Source organism: Cynocephalus volans, chromosome 11 (genome assembly GCF_027409185.1).
Source record: "Cynocephalus volans isolate mCynVol1 chromosome 11, mCynVol1.pri, whole genome shotgun sequence".
NCBI lineage: Eukaryota > Metazoa > Chordata > Mammalia > Dermoptera > Cynocephalidae > Cynocephalus > Cynocephalus volans.
Genome location: NC_084470.1, coordinates 111114179 through 111139949, shown reverse-complemented (window position 1 = coordinate 111139949; position 25771 = coordinate 111114179). Strand labels below are relative to the sequence as shown.

Genomic DNA, 25771 nt, shown 5'->3' with positions numbered 1-25771 from the left:
TTACATCCTGTTTATAAGAAAGAAGACTTATAAAAAGTCAACTTGAGCATGAACTAACTCTTCAAAAAAGTCAACATCTTGGTGAACTTATGTGTTAAGTGAGTCACAACTATTTGGATGAAAATTTTCTGGTTTTGAAAGAGAAAGTACATGGAAAAAATGTCATTTTGGTTTCACTGAAATGGAAAGATTTGAAAAAATGGAATTTGCTGGTGAGCCTATCATATAACAGGTTTCCGCACACATTTCTTAAGTCAGTTCCGTGAATTTGTAGAGATGCATCTCCCATGGGCCAAATCTTAACCATAACGAGATGCATTTAGTTTCCATAATCCTTCCGAGAAATAATTTTTTCAATGTTGCACAAAGTAAAGTTTTTACAATATTTTGAAAGTGCTATTTATTCACTTTGTAAACTATATTCTTAAAATTATTTGTCCCCCCAAAAGAGATGAACTTGTGTCTATTCACATTATTTACCTGATAGAAAATATTCTCTTTTTATTTTGATCCTTTACTATTTGAAAATGTCATTGTGGGCAATTAAAAGTCTAATTTATCTAGAGTAATTCAATATTTTATATTTGATTTTTTTATTGCTAATTTTATTTATTTTTTATTTTTTATTTTATTTTTAAATTTAATTTAATTTTACTTCTCAAAATACAATGTACTTGATTTTCATGCCCCTTTACCTGTTCCTCTCTCCACCCCCCCACCCCCCACATCATATCTGTGCACTTGGCTTAAATAGTTCAAGGAATTTTTGTAGTTATTCTGTCTTCTTTCCCCGACCCTTTATTTGTTTGTGTGTTTACTTATTTATTAATTTTTAGTACCCACAAATAAATGAGAACATGTGGTATTTCTCTTTCTGTGCCTAACTTGTTTCACTTAATATAATTTTCTCTAAGTCCATCTCACTCCAGTTAGGATGGCTAACATCCAAAAGACTGAGAATGATAAATGCTGGCAAGGTTGCGGAGAAAAAGGAACTCTCATACATTGTTGGTGGGACTGCAAAATGGTGCAGCCTTTATGGAAAATGATATGGAGCTTCCTCAAACAATTACGGATAGATCTACCATATGACCCAGCTATCCCACTGCTGGGAATATACCCAGAAGAATGGAAATCATCATGCCAAAGGGATACCTGTACTTCATTGTTTATTGCAGCTCTATATACAATATCCAAGAGCTGGAACCAGCCCAAATGTCCATCATCTGACTAGTGGTTAAGGAAACTGTGGTACATCTACACAGTGGAATTCTACTCTGCTATAAAAAAGAACAAAATACTACCATTCGCAACAACATGGATGGACTTAGAGAAAATTATACTTGATTTTTAATGTATACTCGCTATTTCATAGCTGTTCTTCTGAATGTCTGGGTTGAATTTTCGTGGATTGAGTAAATCTATGACTCCTGTTTAAGCACTCCCAGTCTCTGTGCTGTTTATCCTAAAATTCTTATCTCCTACTCTGCCCTAAGTGTTAGATCTGTATTTAAGGATCCTGCTGAGTACCTTCATCTGTTTGTACCACAAGCACTTCGAAGAGTTCATGTCTCAGTTTGCACTTCTCTCCTCCCTCCCTCCCTCCCTCCCTCCCTCCCTCCCTCCCTCCCTCCCTTCCTTCCTTCCTTCCTCCCTCCCTCCCTCCCTTCCTTCTTTCCTTCCTTCCTTCCTTCCTTCCTTCCTTCCTTCCTTCCTTCCTTCCTTCCTTCCTTCCTTCCTTCCTTCCTTCCTTCCTTCCTTCCTTCCTTCCTTCCTTCTTTCCTCCCTCCTTCCCTCCCTCCCTCCCTTCCTTCCTTCCTCCCTTCCTATTCCTTCCCATATTCAGTTACTGCACCATCTGCCTAGTGAGAGTCTTTGGGCATCAGAGTTCATCCTTTCACTTATCACACCAACTAATCGGTGGTCATCAATCCCTCATGATTCTGCCTCTAAAATGGCTCTTCTTTCTACGCCTGCCCTAACTCAGACCCCATAATTTCTTAGCTAAGTTTAGAACAAAAGTTTCTCATGGGCCTTGCCTGTCAATCCTTCCTTCTCTGCCACTAGATCTGACTGTGCATATAGTCAAACATAAACATAGGACTTATCTTCCTATAAACTTTTACCTACTTGACATTGAGTTAGGATCCAGTCTTAACAACCTGATGCAACCAAATTTTTCTAGATTCCTTTCTCCTGTCTTCTGTTCCCTGGCTCCCATCGATGTGGAGCTTTATCCGCTACTGAAAGCTCTTTGAGTATGCAGCACAGTGTATTTCACACTGGACTAGTCCACGTTATGATCTTTATTACTTAAGACTCACCTTCTCTGTTTCCCCCTTCCCCCTTACAGAGGTAAAAATTATTTCTTCTGTGTCCTCTCACATCACATTTATATTCTCTTTTGCTATCACTTGGTGTCCCCCATTGTGGTCAGTTGTCTACATGAGGCTTTCTTGGGCTAAATTATGAATTTCTCAAGACAAAGACTTGATTCCTTATTTGTGAAAAAAAACTAGTAGTTTCAGTGTTTGGGACTTAATAAGTGCCCCCATTAATATGTGCTGAATAAGGGATGTGTTAACATGAATCCAGATTCTCATAGGAGCAGTTATTGTATTAAATGGACAGAGAAGTACCTCACAGATTAAAGAAAAAGATTAAAGAAAAATTTGCGATTTTTTCCCCCTGAGAGCTAGGGATTTAAGCTTATGACAAACATGGAAATTTCCTTGAAAAGTCAGAAAATAATGAATGGCAGTATTACCTGCAAATTACTATTTATTCACGTTGGACCCATCGATGTATCATCTCTGGCATTTGTTATCAATCCATTGTATTGATGGTTTTAAAATAAGAACCATCACTAGAGTTGTACATTTTCTGTTCAGTTTGGCATTAAATCCATTGGGTAGCATGTAGTTATTGGCAATAAGGTAAATATACTAAGTTACTGCATACCAAAGAGTGTGATCAATCCTACCTTCTACTTATTACAATAGAGGTGGAAAGATAAACTTAGTACACATGGAACAATTAGGTGCTAGACTAATTGAGACAGATTATAATAAATGAAAAAGAAACATGGAGCAAGAAAAAACCTGGAGAAGTAATGAAAGGTCTCATTAAGAACTTATTTAACTTGCTCTTGAAAAATAGATAAGAATTACATGAGTGAAAATGAGAAATTCAGTGTGAAGAAAATAACATGGGTCAGTTGACAATATTAGATTTCTATGTTTTGCAAGGCACAGGTTCAGTTGATAATTTTAGCAGATATCTAGATTGTTTACTCTTAGGAATACGAAGTTATTTTGTTCTGCTTTGTTTTTCTTTCACAGGGGGATCAGATATTGAGTACTTGGACTTCTATAAGCCTGTCGTGTGGTTTTGGATCCTAGTAGGGCTGGCTTACTTTGCTGCTGTCCTGAGCATGATTGGAGATTGGCTCCGAGTGATATCTAAAAAAACAAAGGAAGAGGTGAGGACTAAGAAGTGTGCAAAAAACACTTCTGTTTAGCTAATTCAGTAAAGGCTGTTTATTTATGTTTACATTTTTAAATATTTAAAAATTATATAAAAATGTAATATTTATGTTTGGTTTGAATTTGCTATATGAGGCTATGGGAAAATATATCATATGAGTAACAATTTTGTCCCTTAAATAATATTTACTAGACAGCTTTTATGTGCCAAGTGCTGCCTAGGAACTGAGGGTAATTTGTAGTGAAAAAAAGTTGTAATTAAAAACATTTTCTTTATTATTCTTTTCTTTTTTCTTTTTTTTTCTATCTTTTTTTCCTCAATGGCACAAAATGAATTTTATTTCATGAAGAAAAACACAATTAAGCATGTTTATATCAAGATATCAGTAGCGTGAAATAGTGAATGTTTTATATAATTTTGAATTTTTTTTGCTAATTGTTTCCTTTCTCATGTCTATATCAATGTGTGCGCATGTGCACACACACACACCCACACTCTCTCTCCAAAGCCACATGCATTGTGGCCATTTTTCCTGGGTACAGATTTTAGCTCTTCAAATGATGTCCTCTTACCTATTTTGTACAACTACACATATAGAAATGAACATTAGAATTTTGATCTATAAAATTTTGGAAAATTCAAAATATAAGTATTGATTTAAATATTTTATTGTTTGGAAGTTAAATTTTGATTATACATTTACATGTCCAGAAGTACTGTTCATTTTAGTGTGACAGAGTAGTGTTTTATTTTGAAGTCTATCTTTTTTGCTTCTATTTCATAGTCAATTTTGCTAACTGTTTGAAAGAACAAGTAATCTGGAAAATCTGCACCTATAAGACTCACTGTCTTCCTTTAATTAGTCTCTTCATCTCATTATCTGCTATTCATAGACCAGGAGACATTAGTGTCAAAATCTTTGATTGCTACAACAAGCACGATTCTTTAAACATATACCCACTAAAATAGACTATGATAGGAAATGATAAGTTAATTTGTCTTTACAATTTTTTTTTGTTTTATTTGAAACTCGTCAAATCATGTAATTTTTTTATTAATACCTCAGATGACTATGGTAACTAGCAAGAATATAAATTACCCAACACTTCCCTTCATGGATACCATATTTTCCAATTGGAAATTCATATATTTAGTCTGTATGCATTAATCTATATCTTACTTGCACCATAAAACCAAAATTTTTTTATTATAAACAATCAGCAAGATGATATGCTTGCCATTCAAATTTAAATTATGTGTAAAGTCCTGCCTTGAACAGGATCTCAGTGGATTTGCCTCAATCACAGGCTCATTGTGTGTGTTTGTGTGCGTGTATGTATTACACATTTAGTATGTGTATGTATGTGTGAGAAAGAGAGAGAGGAGAGAAAGAGAAATGGAGGGAGATATTGAGAGAGAGAGAGAGAGAGAAATCTGTTTACTCTAACTTCATGTGTACTTTTTAAGGATCTTGAGATGCTAGGGGAAAAAGGAAATTGTAGCTTGGAAATGTATCGGATAACATAGCTAAAAAGAGAACTGCTCGATCATCCAGCCATAAACTGACTTTCAAATAAATTTAAAAGCACACACAAGTATTTATTTCTTAAATAAAATAAAATACTTATATGAAATTACTTATATATAATATTACAAATGTTTGCACGTGTGTATCACGAAACAATACTTTTCCTATCTAACTATATGAGCTATGTTCCACAGACTGGGTGGCTTAAACAACAGACATTTATTTTCTCACAGTTCTGGAAGCAGGAAGTCCAAGAAGGGATTAGCTGGGGTGGATTCTGGTGAGGCCTCTCTCACAGGTTTCCCACTGTATCCTCACGTGGCCTTTTCTGTGTGAGCACGCATGGAGAGAGAGAAAGAGAGACAGAGACAGAGAGCACACTCTGGTGTCTGTGTTTCTCTTCTTATAAAGACACCAGTCCTATTGGATTAGGACCCCACTCTTACAACCTTATTTAACCTTAATTACCTTCTTATAAGCCCTATCTTCAAATATAGTCACAGTGGGGGTTAGGGCTTCAAGACGTGAATTTTGGAGGGACATAGTTTAGACCATGACACCATCCTTTCAAGTAAATTTAAATTTCTACGTAGCTTATTTACTTAATATGAAAAACAAGTTTGTGTGCCTACTTATGAGTGATCTTCATGAATGTCAACTAAAAGTATAAGATCTCTCTTAGTGTTTCATGCCAATTAAACATTGCATTTGTTTCTTGTCACAAATCTTTTGGCTTCTACCTGGTGTTTGAGTAGCATGTACTTTCTGGCGATTGCATCTATGGAAAGCTCATGAGTAGAGTCCGTGACCAAAGGTTTATGTGAACCCTCCGAAGCTGCAGCTGCTTTGGACAGTTTAGCCAGTTGAAATGGAACTTTCAATGTGAGCACATGCATATTTTCAGATTTATAATGTAATTTGGGGTAATGCAAAATAGGGTCATAAATTCAACAGAAAATATGAAGAGGAAAGAAAGAGAAAGACAATTCATGATTTATCTAAAGATTATCAGGACCAAAGTTTACACAAACAAAATGCCACTAAAATTTCTATACCAATGGAAAAAAGATTATTAGATACTTTTAGTTCTGAAATAATTCACTGAATGAATCATCTGTATAATTAAACAAAAGCCAAGTGAATATATTCTAGTTCTCGTCTTTACCTAGATCAACCAATGCCAAGTGACTGTTCCATTGGTATTCCTTCCTTTTCGTGTCTAAACCATTTCAGATACTTAAACTTTTAAAAACTTACAAAGCGTTCAGAGGCAGCAAAGTTGTTCTAGTTGTCAGTTTTGATGAATAAAAATGCTAAATATTTTTGATAACTGGGAATGCTCTCCACTAAAAAAAATGTAACCAGTACAGAATTTAAAAATACAAAATAAAATACAGCTTCACGTTTCCGAGTGATCATACTAAGATACATGCTTTCCCTGAATGAAAAGATTTTGGCTAATAATATGTCCCAGCCTTGTACTGTGTTTTCAAAAACAAATCTGCTTAAACCATATTGGTAAAGTATGAACATATAGATCTAATCATATGTGGCCATATTTCATTTCTGCTTTTTATGTTAAAACATATTCTGTTTTCAATGAAGAATAACTTTAATGAAATTATTATGTTTGGAAGTAGTGAAAAATGTTGTTTTCCATCAGCATGCTGAAGTAAAACACGTTAGTATAGCTAATCCATCTGACATATTTGAAAAGGAAATGGTTAGTTGGAACAACACTGTATTGTTTCAGAAGTGCCACATATAATTATAGTTGATCTGCATTACTCAGAGAAAACTATAATGAGCTCAATAATTTTTCCATGGAGACACACTCATTTCTGGTAAAGTGTTTGTTTCATCTTTTTTTAAGCTCTAACAAAAAGTAGGCACATAATTAACAGTAAGGATTGGTATGAACAATTACCTTTTCTATAATATCATATACCCTCTTCTGAGGAAATGACGTTTCCATTTAAGTGTTCTGGATAATACAATAATACTGCTACCTGAGGCAGGTGTAATCAAAATAAGATGTGACCCCAAACTCGGAAGGTAAATTCATGCCTGCTTAGGAAACAAGCAAGGAATAGTGTGTCCTGATCATGCACAGGCATACCTCAGTTTCCTACTGTTTACATTTCTTGAGCTTGAAAGGGTCTGTGATTTCCATGCATGACTTTTGTTGATGTCCTTGCACCACACCACATTTGGAATGTTCCTGTGTACCTGTGAGATAAACACTGCCACCGCCCCTGCTGTAATGTGCCGGTGTTTTCAGGCCAGTGGCATTGTTGCTGGCGACAGTGAATGGATAATCAAGCAACACATCTTTACCAGTATCATTTCTTTAGTCTCTGGGGATGTTCATGCAAATGGAGATGCTCACTTTACTAACTTGGCATAACACTCTAGTAAGAAAACACCCTTTTCTAGACTGGTCAGCTCTAGTGCCAAGAAGTCTTGAAAGACGAAGATGGTCCCTAGAACTTATATTTGGCCCCAGTATTGTGAAGGCACCCGAGAACATGGAATGACATAGTTTTCTCCTGCTGGCTACCCGGTGGCAGCATTTCATCTCCTCTGAACTTCACTCGGGAGGGCAAGGACCCTTTCAGTGAAAGAGCTGGGACTTGGAGGCTCTTTATCTTGGCCATAGATGGCAATTAAAGAACAATTGCAGCCTGAACCCTGCAGTAGAGCACTTTATCATGATTTCTTATGGGAGAAGTGCTTTTAATATGAAAGGTTTTATATGCCAGTTTATAATTGCTCAGCCTTTATTCTGAAAACCTTAAGGAGCCATTGAAGGATTTTACATAGAATGAATGATCCTAGCAACAGTGAGGAAGGTGGATTAGAAGTGAACAAAGCTGGATGCAGGGAAGTCAGTTGGGTGATTATTGCAACAATCCAGGTAATATAGAATGAATGGGCTCTGGTGGCAGTGGGTAGAGATGAAAGTACAGGTTTCAAAAATATTTGGGGGATAGAAGGAATAGAATTTAGTAACCCATTAGCTGTGGACAGTAAAGAGAAAGGGAGGGTGACATTCTTGATTCTAACTTTGGGTAGGAATATAGAACACAGGAAAATGAAAGATTTCGAGTAGACTGGAAGAATGAGATACTCTCATTTTGGACATGCTATGATGGGCAGATATGTTGGACATCCAGGTAGTTTATTCAGGTCTAGAAAACTGGACCTGCATGCCTGAAATGTAGGAAAAATGGAAGCTGGGAAAATAGTTTTGGGGGTCATCACTACATAAATGATAATGAAAGTTGTGAGTATAAATGGATTTGCCTAAAGAAGATTCATAGAGTGAGTCAACTTTAGAGCTAAAAATGGAACTTCGAGTAACACTATTTAGTTAGGGGCTGGATGTGAAGACTATAAAGTACTGTTTATCAAATAATGTCATCAAATACAATTTTTTTATTTGTTTATTTATATTTTCTTTATTTTTATTGCTTGGAGATTGGCCTAATCATTAAATAAATTGATTCATGGTAGGGTCTCTTGGGAAGGTAATGGAGTTGAAGTTTTGAAGAGAGGATGGTTAAAGTGATGGATCAGATTGGCTAAATAAAATAACGAGGAAAAGGAATCCAAGAAAAACTTACATAGATATAAAATAGATAAATTAACTAAATTCCCTGTGAGGTTGTGCCACTCCTGTAGAAAACATCATAAATTGTATCCCATGGAATTTGCGCAATGCAGTGGCTGTATCCTACGACAGTCTTTTGAGCACATCAAGCACAATTCCAGAGGGCAGCATTCACAGTGTTTTTGTGGAAATGGGAGACCTTGGAGCATGACTAACAGAAACCTGTGTGCCCTCTGGAGTTGAGCTGTGAGCAGCCCTGATCTTAGGTATTCTTAGGCATGCACATGTGATGAATATGGATCGTGGTGGGCAGGGAATTCAGCTATGGAATGACAGTGTTACAGTGTCAGGAAAGGGAAAAAGCTGGAGGCATGGAGACCAGTTAGGAGTTAGAATTATTTCATGTCTAATTCATGCCTAAATCATTCATTTATTTATTCACTCAAAAAATATTTATTAAATATTTACTATGTCATGAGTGCTGTATTAGGTGCAGGGAGTAAGTTCTTCTGTGGTAGTTTGAGGTCAGTCTCTTTATTGGGAGGATTCCATAGGTAGTGTGTTTCCTTATTGATCCTTTTTATGTTGGTTTTTACTTATAGTGGTGGAAAAAGGAGTTTTGAATAAGAAGGCACTTTGTCTTTGATTAGTGATCAGCTCTTAAAGTAGCCTGCTCTTACTTTTTTCTTTTCTTTCCTTTGTCTTCTTCCCTCCTTCTCTTCCTTTCTTCCTCCCACCCTGCTTCCCACCCGTCCTTCCTTTCTTTCATCTTCAGACTGTATATCAGACTGGGCAGTTCCTGCTTGATTTCTAACATACTGCAGTGGGCGGAGGGCAAGGGGACATGCTGCTTAGTCCAGATTTTTTCTTGGTGTTGTTTTTTGTTGTTATTTTTCTCATATTGAGATACTAAAGTAACTAAAAAGACTATTTAAAGTTGGACCAAGGGCATTGTATACAGTGATCATAAAAGTTCTCAGGTTTACCTTTTAATGCGTATAATGCTTCTTTGGCCGAAGGGTAAGAATAAAATAAAATAAAGGCAGGCACTGTCATAATGGGCCATTAAAACTAAGGCACATATAAAGGGCCCCACTTTTTTTCCATGGAGGGTGTCCCTCACTGTGTTATGGGGAGAAAATTAAAGGAATCAGACTTTGAGGTTCATCTCCTGATCAACATTTAGCTCTACACAGTCATGGGAAGGAGAGAGTTCCTTCTCTTTCCAATCCCAGACTCAGCTCAGCAAGTTATCTATTTAATAAATAGGCAATTAGAAAGGAGAATAAAAATAAAAGAACAAAGAATAACATAAGACTTAAATTATGCTTTAAGGCAACAGTAACGGCCACAAGCCAGTACATGTCTAATTTCTAAATGAATTTTATGGGCAGTCATTTCTGCAGAACCAAGGCCCCAAATTATGTCTCTATGTAGCTTCAGTATTATGTTGCATGTCATGAACCTTTGCGGGTCTAACATTAAGAAGTTCTTTACAACTCAAACTGTAGGCTAAAAATAAAATAGGATTTGAGAGTGGTAAAAATGGAAACACTGCTCTTCTAGAATACATTTTACGCTGTCTTTCTTTTAATACTAAATGCGATAATGATGTAAAGTGCACAGCTGTCAAATAACAATGGCCAATAAGGAAACTGAAGCACAGAGAGGTACAGTGACTTGCTTAAAGTTGCACAGCTTGTAAGTGGTAGAATCAGTAATCAATCCTGATGGCTTGACTTTATGGCCCAGCCTTTTAACCTTTTTGCTAAGCTTCCTCTCAAGTACTGAAAATGTTGGTTACATGTTATTATTGCTTGTCCCTCCTTCCATCCTTCCTTCCTTTCTTCCTTCCTTCTTCTCATCCTCCCCCTCCTCCTTGTAAGTAATATTTACACATTAGAAACAAGTGCCCAAATCTGACACATTTATTACTATGTAACTACAGAGAAGGGCATTGTGAATTTAATTTGGTGCCTTATTGTGTTATAGTATATATCAATGACATCTTGGAATCTAAAGTTTTAGCATTCTTTTAGGTGAAGGGAAATGATTTGTGTGATTTCTGAAAAGTACATGGGCTTTAGAGCCTATAGAACTGAGAATTTCTTCTGTCTCAAGTCTACTAGCTCTGAAGACATCACCAAAATACCTCCTCTCTCTGAGTTTCATTTTCTTATAAAATGAGGGTAATTGTCCACACAGCAGGAAATCCTTGAAATGTTCGAAAAGGAATTCCAAGCAACAATCTTAAAGAAACTAAATAAGATACAAAAAGACTCAGGTAGAAGCCACAACAAAATGAGAAAACAAAAGGTATTTAAAACAACCATATGGAAGATCTGTAGAGACCACACACCCTGTGGTGCCAGCATGCAACCCAGCAGGTAGGCCTTACCGCCACCTCCTGACTCCATCCCCAGCCCTGCCGAGTGTGCGCCGATCAGAGAGGTGTCCAGTGGGAGAAGCCCAAGATCTACGGAGACCATGCACCCTGTGGTGCCAGCACGTGACCCAGCAGGTAGGCCTTGCCGCTGCCAGCTGACTCCATTCCCAGCCCCACCCAGTGCATGCTGATCAGAGAGGCGCCCAGCCAGAGAGGCCCAAGATTCTTGGGGACTACGAGCCCTACAGTGCCAGCATGCAACCCAGCAGGTAAGCTTTGCTGCCGCTGCCCGACTTCATCCCAAGCCATGCTGAGTGCACGTCGATCAGAGAGGCACCCAGAAGGAGAAGCACAAGATCTGTGGAGACCACATGCCCTGTAGTGCCAACGCATGTCCCAGCAGGTAGGCCTTGCCACCACCACCCAACTCCATCCCAAGCCTGGCTGAGTGTGTGCTGACCAGAGAGGCTCTTCCACTGAGAGGACCAAGATCCAAGACGACCACGCACCTGAGGCGCTAGTGGGCAACCGAGCAGACACTGAGGCAGCCGTACCAAATTGGCAGTCCTAGCAGCATCCTAGCCAGACAATAGTGTGAAACCAGTGGACCGTGAAATCCCCTGCCACAATGACTAAACATCAAAGGAAAGATACCAGACATATGAAAAATCAAGAAAGTATGCCACCAAAGAGTGATAACTCTCAAGATCTAGATCCTATAGAACAAGAAGCCCTTGAAAAGTCTGACAAGGAATTTCGAGTGATAATTCTAAGGAAACTAAATGAGATACAAGAAAACTCATCTAGATAACACAATGAAATGAGGAAAAGTATACAGGACCTGAAAGAAGAAATATACAAGGAAATCAATGCTCTGAAAAAGAATGTAGCAGAGCTTGCTGAGCTGAAGAATTCATTCAAACAAATAAAAAACACAACCGAGAGTTTAACCAGCAGGCTTGCAGAAGCAGAAGAGAGAACTTCTGACCTTGAAGATGGGCTGTTTGAAATAACACAGGCACACACACACAAAAAAAAGAAAAAAGAATGAAAAACATTGAAGAAAATCTAAAAGAGATATCAGACAACCTTAGACACTCAAATATCCAAGTCATGGGTATTCCAGAAGGGGAGGGAAAGGAGATTGCATTGAAAACATATTCAAAAGAATAGTGGCAGAAAACTTCCCAGGTATAGGAAAAGACACATATCTTCAGATTCAGGAAGCTCATAGATCCCCAAACATATTCAACCCAAAAAGGTCTTCTCCAAGACATGTTATAGTCCAATTGGCAAAACTCAAAGACAAAGAAAGAATCTTAAAAGCTGCAAGAGAGAAGCATCAAATCACCTATAAGGGAGCCCCAATCAGACTAACATCATACTTTTCATCACAAATCTTAAAAGCCAGAAAGGAATGGGTTGATGTATTCAAAATACTAAAAGACAGAGATTGGCAGCCAAGCATACTCTACCCCGCAAGGCTATCCTTCTGAAATGAAGGGCAAATAGTATATTTCTCAGACAAACAAAAACTGCAGGAGTTCACTACAACATGACCACCCTTACAGGAAATTCTCAAGGGAGTATTGGGTTTGGTACCTGAAAAATAACTACCACTGCCATAAAAACTCTTGAAAAATCAAAACCCACTAGTAAAATAAAAATGGCAGCAATGAAGAGAAAAAAAAGTTATCTACAACCCAAGGAACCAACAAATACAGAAGAAAAACAGTAAATCAGAAAGAAAGGAACAAAAGACACTTAAGAAATCCAAACAAAAATCAAAAAAATGCTAAGAGTAAATCAACACCTTTCAATAACAACTCAATGTAAAAGGATTAAATTCCTCAATCAAAAGACACAGACTGGCTGACTGGATTAAAAAGGAGGACCCAACTATATGCAGCCTTCAAGAGACCCACATCACCTATAAAGACTCACATAGACTAAGAGTGAAAGGATGGAAAAAGATTTACCATGCAAACGGAAATGAAAAACGAGCGGGAGTAGCTATTCTTATATCTGATAAAATAGACTTTAAACTAAAAACCATAAAAAGAGATAATGACAGCCACTACATAATGATAAAAAGATTGATCCATCAAAAAGACATAACAATCATACATATATATGCACCCAATGTCAGAGCAGCCAGATTTATAAAGCAGACTCTTTTAGACCTAAAGAAGGAAATAGACACTAATACCATAAAAGCAGGGGACCTGAACACACCACTATCAATATTGGACAGATCATCTAGACAAAGAATCAGCAGAGAGACAGAAGATCGAAACAACACTCTAGACCAATTGGACTTGGCACATATCTACAGAACATTTCATCCAACAACCCCAGAATATTCATTCTTCTCATCAGCATATGGCTCAATCTCCAGGATAGATCACATGTTAGGTCACAAATCAAGTCTCAACAAATTCAAGAAAATTGGAATTATCCCATGTATTTTTTAGACCACAATGGATTAAAGTTAGAAATCAATAACAAACGAAATTCTGGAAACTATACAAACACATGGAAATTAAACAGCATTCTACTTAATGACACATGGGTGCAAGAAGAAATCAAACAGGAAATCAAAAAATTTATTGAAACTAATGAAAACAATGATACATCATACCAAAACTTGTGGGATACTGCAAAAGCAATACTAAGGGGGAAATTTATCACATTAATTGCTTACTTCAGAAGAATGGAAAGATGGCAAGTGAACAATCTAATATTTCACTTTAAAGAACTAGAAAAACAAGAGCAGTCCAACCCCAAAGTTAGCAGATGGAAAGAAATAATTAAGATCAGAGCAGAACTTAATGAAATAGAAACCCAAAAAACAATACAAAAAATCAATGAATCTAAAAGTTGGTTTTTTGAGAAGGTAAATAAAATTGACAAACCATTAGCACAGCTAACTAAAAAAAAGAAGAGGAAAGATCCAAATAACAAAAATTTGAAATGAAAAAGGTGATATTGCAACTGATATCTCAGAAATACAAGAAATCATTTGAGACTACTATAAACAACTATATGCCAACAAATTTGAAAATCTGGAGGAAATGGATAAATTTCTGGACACAAATAAGCTACCAAAACTGAGCCAAGAAGACTTAGAAAATCTGAACAGACCAATAACAATAAAAGAGTTTGAAGCTGTTATCAGAAGGCTCCCAACAAAGAAAAGCCCAGGACCAGATGGATTCACAGCAGAATTTTACCAAACATTCAAAGAGGAATTGACATCAATTCTCTAGAAACTATTCCAAAGATTGAAACAGAGGCAGTTCTCCCAACCTCATTCTATGAAGCAAACATCACCCTGATACCAAAACCAGGTAAATATACAACTGAAAAAGAAAACTACAGGCCAATATACTTGATAAATATAGATGCAAAAATCCTCAATAAAATACTAGCTAACAGAATACAGCAACACATATGCAAATTTATACACCATGATCAAGTGGGATTCATCCCAGGGATGCAAGGTTGGTTCAACATATGCAAATCAATAAATGTGATACACCATATCAATACAATCAAACACAAGAACCATATGATCATCTCTGTAGATGCTGAAAAAGCATTTGATAAAATTCAACACTCATTCATGATAAAGACTCTATAAGTTAGATATAGATGGAAAGTATCTCGACATAATTAAAGCCATATATGGCAAACCCACTGCCAATATCATCTTGAATGGGGAAAAGCTGAAAGCTTTTCCTTTAAGAACAGGAACTAGACAAGGTTGTCGACTCTCACCACTCCTATTCAACACAGTGTTGGAAGTACTAGCCAGAGCAATGAGAGAATAGAAGGAAATAAAGGGCATCCTAATTGGAAAAGAGGAAATCAAACTGTCCCTCTTTGCAGATGACATGATCCTATATATCGAACAGCCTAAAGTGTCTACAAAAAAACTCTTGGAGTTGATAAATGATTTCAGCAAAGTAGTAGGATACAAAATCAACACACAAAAATCAGTAGCATTTTTATTCTCCAATAGTGAACATGCAGAAAGAGAAATCAAGAAAGTTTGCCCATTTACAATAGCCACCAAAAAAAATGAAATACTTAGGAATTGAGTTAACCAAGGATGTGAAAAATCTCTATAATGAGAACTGCAAATCACTGCTGAGAGGTATTAAATAGGACCCAAAGAGTTGGAAACATATCCCATGCTCTTGGATTGGAAGAATCAACATAGTGAAAATGTCCATACTACCCAAAGAGATATACAAATTCAATGCAATCCCATCAAAATCCAATGACAATTTTCTCAGAAATGGAAAAAACTTTCCAGACATTTATATGGAATAACAAAAGGCCACGCATAGCCAAAGCAATTCTGAGCAAAAAAAGCAAAAAATCAAAAAAAACAAACCCCAAAACTAAAGGCCTAACACTACCTGACTTTAAACTATACTACAAAGCTGTAGTAATCCAAACAGCATGGTACTGGCATAAAAACAGACACACTGACCAATGGATTAGAATAGAGAATCCAGAAATCAATCCACACACCTACAACCATCTGATCTTTGACAAAGGCACCAAGCCTATACACTGGGGAAGAGACTGCCACTTCAGCAAATGGTGCTGGGATAACTGGATATCAATATACAGGAGAATGCAAATAGACCCATACCTCTCACTACATACTAAAATCAACTCAAAATGGATTAAATAATTAAATATACACCCTGTAACAATAAAACTTCTCAAAGAAAATATAGGAGAAACACTTCAGGAAGTCGGACTGGGCACAGACTTTATGAATATGACCCCAAAAGCACAGGCAACCAAGGAAAAATAAACAAATGGGATTATATCAAACTAAAAGTCTATACACAGCAAAATAAACAATTAACAGAGTTAAAAGACAACCAACAGAGTGGCAGAAAATATTTGCAGAATATACATCTGACAAAGGATTAATATCCAGAATATACAAGAAACTCAAACAACTTTATTAGAAAAAAACAAGTCACCCAATTAAAAAATGGGCAAAAGAGCAAAATAGGCATTTCTCAAAGGAAGATATACGAATGGCCAACAGACACATGAAAAAATGCTCAACATCACCCAGCATTCAGGAATTGCAAATCAAAACCACACTGAGATACCATCTCACCCCAGTTAGCATGGCTAATATCCAAAAAACTCTGAATGATAACTGCTGGTGAGGTTACAGAGAAAAAGGAATTCTTATACATTGTTGGTGGGACTGCAAAATGGTGTGGCCTCTATGGAAAATGGTATGGAGGTTCCTCAAACAATTGCCGATAGATCTGCCATATTACCCCGCTATCCCACTGCTAGGAATATACCCAAAGGAATGGAAATCATCAAGTTGAAGGTATACCTGTTCTCCAATGTTCATTGCAGCCCTCTTTACAATAGCTCAGAGTTGGAACCAGCCCAAATGTCCATCATCAGATGGGTGGATAAGGAAAATGTGGTATATCTACAGAATGGAATACTACTCTGCTATAAAAAAGAGTGAAATACTGCCATTTCCAACGACATGGATGGACCTAGAGAGAATTATATTAAGTGAAACTAGTCAAGCACAGAAAGAGAAATATCACATGTCGTCACTTATTTGTGAGTGCTAAAAATAAATAAATAAATAAATACACAAACAACCTCGGGAGGCATGGAAGAACACATAACAATCACAATTCCTTGAAGTTGATATGACAAGCAAACAGAAAGGACTTTGTCGGGATGGAGGGAGGAGAGGGAGGAGGGAGGAAGTTTTCAGTAATGGGCTACAATAATCAACCACATTGTATATTGACAAAATAAAATTAAATTAAAAATAAATAAACAAACAAACAAACAACCATATGAAAATCAGTAAAATGCCAGGAGTAACACAACACTTTTCAAAACACTTTTCAATAACAACCCTAAATGTGAATGGATTGAATTCCCCACTCACAAAACACAGACCGGATGAATGGATATATGCTGTCTATGAGAAACTCACCTCATCTTTAAAGGCTCACACAGACTAATAATGAAAGGATGGAAAAAGATGAATCATGCAAATTGAAACCAAAAAAAGCAGGAATAAATATTCTTATATTGGGTAAAATAGACTTTAAGCCAAAAACCATGAAAAGAGACAAAGAAGGTCATTATCCAGCAAGATGATATGACAATCATACGTATATCTGCACCCAACATCAAAGCACCTGATATATAGAGTAAACACTATTAGGCCTAAAGAGAGAGAGAGAGAGACCCCATTCAGTAATAGTTGGAGACCTCAACACTCCTCTCTCAATATTGGACAGATCGTCTAAGCAACAAATCAACAGAGAAACACAGGATTTAAACCACACCTTAGACCAATTGGATTTGACGGACATCTATAAAACATTCCATCCGAAAACTGCAGAATATGCTTTCTCCTTATCTGTACATGGAACATTCTCCAGGATAGACTACATGTTAAGTCACAAGTCAAATCTCAACAAATTTTAAAAAATTGAAATCATTTCAAGTATCTTTTCAGACCCCAATGGAGTAAAACTAGAAATCAATAATAAGCCATGCACTGCAACATGGATGAACTTGGAGAAAATTATGTTAAGTGAAATAAGCTAGTCACAGAAAGTGAAATACCACATGTCCTCACTCGTAAGTGGGAGCTAAAAAATAAATAAGAAAGAAAAAAAGAAAGGAAGGAAGGAGGGACATTCACAATAATACCTTGATCTTTCAAAAGGAGAGAACAGAACTATGGTTACAGTGAGAAAAGGGGAGGGAGATGGAGGTTAGTGAGAAATTGCTGAAGGGTCACAAAGAAAGATTATATTTTATTTTATTTTATTTTTTTTATTTTTTATTTTTTTATTTTTTATTTTTTTAAATTTTATTTTGTCGATATACATTGTAGCTGATTAATGCTCCCCATCACCAAAACCTCCCTCCCTTCTCCCTCCCCCCCCTCCCCCCTACCATGTCCTTTCTGTTTGTTTGTTGTATCAACTTCAAATAATTGTGGTTGTTGAAAGATTATATTTTATAAAGATGAGTATATGAATTATCTTGATTTGATCATCATGTATTATACACAGGTATTGATATTCTCTACTCTGTATCCTACAAGTATGTATAATCAATTATGTTTCAATAAAAAAAAAATCTCATTGATGAGGCTACTGTGAAGGTGCAGAGGGCAGAGTGTGCTGTGGGTAATGCTTACTACATGCTTGTTCTTTTCCTCATTAGTTTCAGAAGAAATTAGTATCAAATTATTATCCCAATCAAATAATCCTGTAATATTCTATGACTATCATCTATGTATTATCATATATTGTCCTATAGAGCATAAAATACTGCGAGTGCTTTTATGTCTAAACATTTTATCTGGTTGAGATAGGTAAACACAAAAGAAAAGATAATGAAAAATTGAGCATGTAGTATACTGCTAGAATTTAATCACAAAACCAGAGTACAGAATAGCCTAGGAAAAAAATGAGCATAGAAATTTTAAATATGTTGGCTGTTTTATGACTCGAAACTAGTTTCTACATTAAATTTTCCTTAAATCTGTCCAGATTTCTATTATCTTAATTCTTTTCTTGAATTAGACCTACAGATTTTCTGGTGTCCTGCTGTCTCAACCACGGTAGAATCTATTTGGATTCCTCCTTTTATTAAACTGAGAGGTAGGCAGAAGCTCAATTGTTATCTTAAAAAAATAAAAACATGCAGGAAGATTCCCCTCTTTTTTCTTTTTTACATGTTAGGTTGAACTCTCATTTTTTATAAATTGTAACTTCTTTTCACTACACATATTTCACAGAATGTCATCTAGTAATGGAAATACAGAGTAATTTTTCTATTCATTTGTACATAATAAAAAAAACCCTTAAGTTAATAGTTTTTGCCTCAAAGCATGTTATAAGCAATTTCATTTTCTTTAGCTAGAGAGTACAGTGTGGAGACTTAGTGCATCAAGATTTAATGTTATCTCTCTATTTTGACTGTTTTGAGGTTGTCATATATTCTGAGAATTTGAGTTAGGAAAGGAGGCCACCAGGAACTTTGCTTTCGAAATTGTTTTTGGACTTTATTAAACCAAAGTATTATGCTTGCCTGTATTCAGAGCTAAAATCAATAACACATTACAAAAATCAAACTATTTTTTGCTGAGAACACAAGTCTGTTTTCGAAGGTGGATCAACAAAATGAATTTGGTTTCAGTTCCTCTTTACAGTTGGCTCTTTCTAAATGAACATTAGTTTGTTTGTGGTTGGTTGGGCTGAGAGTAAGGGAGACGCTTTGACATTTAATCAGGGATTATTTGATCATCTTTTGCAACAAACTATGGTAATTTGTTTAGTGCTTGGTGAATTGTACCCTAATTGTTGTTAGGGAATTTAGCTCTTCCTGCCTCAAACTTGATTTGAACCAAAACAACAGCCTCTAATTAATGGTGTGTATGTGTGTGCACATGCACACGTAAAATCTCCTCTTATTTCAGAGCAAGGGAAGATGCCTATTTTTTCCACCAGTAAAAGGGTTAGTCATCAGTGCATTCATGAAATATTTTCCCTTGTCTCCCCTCCTGCATACACTTTAGGATTGCACTCCCTCCTCTGCACATGGTTGGTGAGCCGTGTGAACAGATCTGGTTAGTGCGTGGTGGGCAGAAGTGATGTCATGAATAGGGGGATGGTCACGGCCTCCTGTGAGCCCCTCACGGTGTTTCTTTCCCTGGCACACTCGCCACAGGAGACCATGGGTGCTGTGTTGGCGGGTTCCCTGAGTGTCACAATGAGCAGAGCCCTGCTGACTTGTGGACATTTAGCAGGAGCAAGAAATTAATTAACCTGAACTAATCTTACTTGTCTTAAGCTACTAAGATTAAGGGGCTGTTTGTTCTACATTATAACCACCCCTATCCTGACTAATTCTGTAAAACGCCATTGTCACTGTTTTTCTGATTCAAGGAAAGAGTTAAAATAATAATATTATTCAAGGAAAGTATAATAATACTAATTTGGGAGATTCAAACTTTATGTGCCACATTCATATTTAGTGAGTTTTATATTAGTTTCCAACTCTCTGGCTGGCTTAGGTATATTATCTGCATTTATCTTATTTAAGATTCACTAGCATTTTTACTAAAACAACATCAAGATAAAGAGTTGAAGCATCAAGGTAAGAGTTGAATAAATCTTGAACTAAAGTTAAGTATTATAAAACAAATGCATAATACCGAAGTAATTGGATATAAAAGAGTAGAATATCCTTACATATATTATTTTTGAAATTTACTAGGCCAAACGGTATGAAATTGTTGCCATGCAACTGATTTTTGACCTTTCACAGTTTCATATGATTCAATCTGAAACTCTTAAGAAATGATGTTTACAGACCATATTTGCCAGTATTTTAATTTATATGCTAGATTATGACCTGTACATCAGGCACAATCATATTGGGCTAGATATCTGTGGTATATTTTCTTTTATTCTTTCCTTGACTATAACTTTTCAAAATTCTGTTTTGATTATGTACAGGCTGTGGACTGGTTATCTCATCTCAGCTCAAAGACAGACCAATTTGTTGTACTGGCATGTTGCACAGATCTCTCCCTGTTAATCTTGTCACATATCCACCAGAATGTCCCTCCAGACTTCCCTCTTCTTTGTTCCCCTGGCCTGTCATAACTGCTTCTCCTGGTGCTGAGGCTCTCTCTGGGGCCTCTGTACACCAATCATTGATATATAGATTCTGACTTTATTCCCTATATTGTAGCTAATATAAGGCTGAAACAATTTATAACTTTATGGAAGCCTTGAGGATAACTTAAGTGAATTATGAAGCAGAAAAGGAAAGCTTTGTGCTGGATAATCAGACAAACGCTGCTCCTAGAATCTCTCGGCCATCTTCTCAAAGGGTCACCCCTTGGCCATCTCACTCCTCAACCCTTATCTTGGGGCGCTATTGCCAGGCTGTCATTATCACTCCAGACAAGTACCTTCTTTTAGATATTCTCTCTCCTGAGTGCATATGTTAAACCCCCAAAAGATCTTTTGATTTCTGACATATCTGTTTTTTCACCGTTAATTAAAAAACAGAAACAAAGACAAGACAATGCAAAACAAAACAAAAATGCTTCTCACATCTGATAGCTGTTTGTTCGTAACTGCTCTGGTTTTGCTATCTTCATAACCTTCCTGCATCAACAAGCACTTAAGTATCTTATGAGCAAAATGTCTTGTATGAAATATTGCCCTAAAGCCAGGTAGAAAATAAATTAATATTGAAAAATCTTACTATACAAAGAATTCCCTTCCCAAACTTGGAGACTGTGGGCATAAAAATGATATTTTTCATGGAATTTCTCACAAATGCTAAGGCTTGTTTTGTGTTCGTGGCCCCTTCTATTTCATAGTGCCTCTTTGTGAAAAGCTAAGATATTTCTTTTGGTGAGGGCATTTTTATGTCATCTGGTCATACGTGTGTATGTGTGTGTGTACATATACATATACGTACATGCATCTTTTCTCTATTTGTCTCATTTCCACCACACTTTGAGAACCTGATGTACAGTTTTAGCCTAACTGTAAGCTCAGTTTATTGACTCCTGTTTGTGTTCAGTGCATGTGTCTGAATGAACAGGCAGGACAGCAAGAACATATATACACAGGGCAGGATGAGAGAAGTGCTTTTCTATTTTGAAACCACATGAACTGCAGCATGCAAACTTTGTCACAAGCCGGAATTCACCAAAACATTGTATAATGTAAGTTTGAATATAAGAGAAATGAGGATTTTGCTGAGCCGTGTTTCTCATATGCAAGTTGAGGACTCACACGAACGAAGAGGTTCATAGCACGAGTGACTTCATTCCACAAGTACTCATCGATTTGTTTGTTCATCAAACATGTTTTGATGTCCGTGGTGTGTCAGGCATTTTACTAGGTATTGACAATACATGTGTTTTAAAAAGACACAATGGAATACTACTCAGCTATAAAAACGAATGAAATACTGCCATTTGCAACAACATGGATGGACCTTGAGAGAATTATATTAAGTGAAACAAGTCAGGCACAGAAAGAGAAATACCACATGTTCTCACTTATTGGTGGGAGCTAAAAATTAATATATAAATTCACACACTCACACTCACACTCACACACACACACACACACACACACACACACACACACACACACACACACACACACACACAAACCGGGGGGGTGGAAGAAGATATAACAACCACAATTATTTGAAGTTGATACGACAAGCAAACAGAAAGGACATTGTTGGGGGGGAGGGGGGGAGGGAGAAGGGAGGGAGGTTTTGGTGATGGGGAGCAATAATCAGCCACAATGTATATCGACAAAATAAAATTTAAAAAAAAAAAAAAAAAAAAAAGTCATAGGATTTGCCCTCAAGGAGAAATTTATAGTTAAGTGGAGATATATAAGCAACTACTAATAATTACAACAGGGTAGATATTGCAATGGAGATATACAGAAGATGCTTTGTGTGAAATGGTGCACAGTAATAGGAATTACTAAATCTAATTGGGTGAAATGAGAAAATTGTGTAAAGAAGATAACACCTTGACTTCTCTCTTTCCTGTTTTACGTTCAGTCTATCCAGCAGTCCTGCAGCATTGATCTGAGAACGTATCCAAAATCTAGCCACCTCTGACCTCTCATCATCCTTCCATGTGCCACCCTTAGCTCGAGCTGGATTATTCCAGGAGCCTCCTAACCAGTTTCCCTCCCTTCACTTTTGCTTTATGTAAAGTCTGCTCTCAACAAGATGTCACAGTAATCCTTTGAAATATCCTATCGTGTTATTTCTCTGCTTAGACGCTTTCAGTGGCTCCTCACTGTCCTCAGGGTAAAAGTGAATGTTGGTAAAGTAGCATGAAAGGTTCCATGTGATCCAGCCCCCCTCCTGCAGCCTCTTCTCTTGCTCTTCTTTTCCCTGCTTTCCACCCCCTTGCTGTTCCTCCAGCACATGTCCAAACACCCCTGCACCGACTGGCCCCTCGGTCAGCAATGCTTTTTCCTCACACTTCCTGGCTCACCTCCTGGTATCATCAAGTCTTTTTGTCATATGCCATTTTACCCATGGGGCCCACCTTGACCATCTTGACACTCCTTTACGCCAGCACCCTTGATTCTCCTTGGCTTGCTCTACATTTTCATCATATTCACCAACTTCTAGCATTCTACACGATTCACTCATTTATTATGTCATTGTTTACTGTCTGTGTCTTGTCCTAGAAGGCATTGTTCATAGGGGAAGAAATGTGCTGTTTGCTTTATCAGAATCAAGTGAAACAGTGCTTGACATATAATGACACTCAATAAATGCTTGTTGAGTTGAATGAATGAAAAAGGGTAGAGACAGATTGATTCAATCAGAGGAAGGGGTAGAATTCCAAATTTAGGGAAAAAAACATGGATAGACCTAAAATAATGCAGGAGTTTCTTTTTCATGCTTATTTTCTATATTAGCATAACTTGTGCCTTAGTGATAAACTGGAAGGACTAGTTTTTCCTCTTTGTCAAATCAGAAATAAGATTTTACTATGATTTTGTTATTTGTTTATGTTTCAGTAGAACCAAAGTATACTTATTTTGGTGGCTTTTATTCATTCTATTATTGCTTACATATACAAAATAAATTACAATTTATATTTAAGGGGTGATTAATTTCATACTTAAATAGCTTTAGCTGCTTGAAATTTTCAATAGGCTAAGATTCATGTTTCAATAAAAAAAACTTGAGTAATTACTGTAAAATGTGGTATAAAGTTTGATATATCAAACTAGAATCTAGTTCAAAAGTTAGTTTCTAGCTCAACAAAATGTCAGGTAAATTTCATTTTTATTCCTGATGTGATGGTTTTATGACAGGAAGCTTCTTGGTATTTTTAATAGCTTCGTTGTTGTTTTGTTTTATTGTTTAAAAATTGGTTCTTATTATTCCACCTTCTATGTTAAATAGCACTCCCTTCTCCCATGTGAAATACCACTTATAACAGTTGATTCTAAGTGTTAGGAACATTTTTCAAAAGGTTTTAATATTTTTAAGCTTTCTAAACTATGTGAAATGTCAAGTTTTCTGCTTTGAAGGGCCTGTACTTGATTTGAAAAGTAAAATTTATGTACGAGTAAAGAAAAATGCAGGCAAGAATTGTTACCTGTATATAACTGACACGTTTCCAGAGAACAATACACATAATAATAGCATTGGATAAAGTGACAAGAGTGCTTAGAGAAATCATGTTCTTAATGTGAAATTAATTCAAAATAGTATGTTTTCCAAGATCTCCGGTGAGAAAATATAGTTCCCTTTAATGCATGTTAATAATGCATTAATCTACTGTTTGTGTTTTTAATGAGAAGGCTTTTGCTCAAAAATGCTGGCTTCAAAGTCGTTGTTAATTTCTGATAATAATGGATTTTCTTCTCCCAGTGGTACTTAGCAGGCATGCTCTTTTTTGGAGATGGCATGTCTGAGATTTTGTTTGATTCACTTAGGAATTCTGAATGAGCAGCTTCAGGAAAGAAGTTCTATCTCTCCCTCCCCTCAACAGTTACACATACTAAAAGATCTTTGGAGTACTGATATTATTTCTGGCACTTACATGCTAATCTAGATATTTTGTATTTGTGCTACATGATTATCACATGTAAAATAAAGTCTGTATGGTTTTCCTAGTCTGAGAGGAAAAAATTAGGAAGTGCCTGCACTTGACTGGAATAAAAGTGTTCCTGGCTTTGAGATATCATGCAGTTGAAAGGCTACCAAAAATGGAAATGTTTTATATAGTCTTACATCCAAATGGGCAATGGTTTTGTTGTCTTATATTTTACCAGTGAGAAAGCTCACATGCTTTGTGTAATGCTTTCTGTGTACTGAGAAGGTGACTCCGTCATTCACAGTTTTTTGAAGGGGGCCTGCTAAAAAATTGCCAAGTTAAAGCATTCTTCTTATTTTATTATTTATTTGTTTGTTTGTTTGTTTGTTTATTTTAGGGGATCCAAACTCTTCTTATTTTAAACAAGCACGTTAAACCTTACAAAAAAGTTCTCTCAATTTTACAAGTGTTGTAAGCTATGGAATTATTAGAAATGGTGGTTATTATTAGAAATTTATTTATTTATTTATTTATTATTTAGTAATTCACTAAAGCTGGATCTCATAAAACAACAGTTCCTTAAAGTAAGCAGAAAAAGTCTTAGAAATATAAATTTGAAATTGCTTCTAGATCCCCTACCTTGCCAAATAAACCCTAGGTTTTATGATGAAAAGTGTAAATTCTATAAGTTGAAAGCACATAACTCAGAAGTGTTGCTTCAGAAATTCTTGGGCAATGTAAAAGTTTTGGAATTTTATAGTTGATAAATATTGTCTTTTTAATCTATTTCTCCTGTTGTTCATTTGTGGGTCTTTGCGTCCATCCCTAATCTGACATTGCTAATTGAGCAAAAAACAACTTAGATTTCTATTTCTACATCATTGCCTCTTGGAACCTGTTTTCTATTACAGACATGTTCCATTTGCTCACATTTGGCATCCATGAATGGCATCATATTCTTGTATTTACGATAGCTCTCAGGTAGCTGGGTATTTTGTCCCACAAAGCAATCATATGTATGGACTGTCCCTTATTGGAGAAACTGGCAGTTCGAAGGTATTTTTAAACCAGAGAAAAACAAATTGATAATTCCTC

General features: G+C 36.3%; 1 protein-coding gene across 1 annotated transcript in view; it reads left to right on the top strand.

Moving 5' to 3' along the window:
- KCNK2 (potassium two pore domain channel subfamily K member 2) overlaps positions 1-25771 on the top strand; it is a 137246-nt gene that overhangs the window by 91699 nt on the left and 19776 nt on the right. The window contains exon 6 of the mRNA XM_063114879.1: positions 3342-3481. Coding sequence (XP_062970949.1) covers positions 3342-3481 — 140 coding nt within the window. The remainder of the gene's footprint in view (positions 1-3341; positions 3482-25771) is intronic.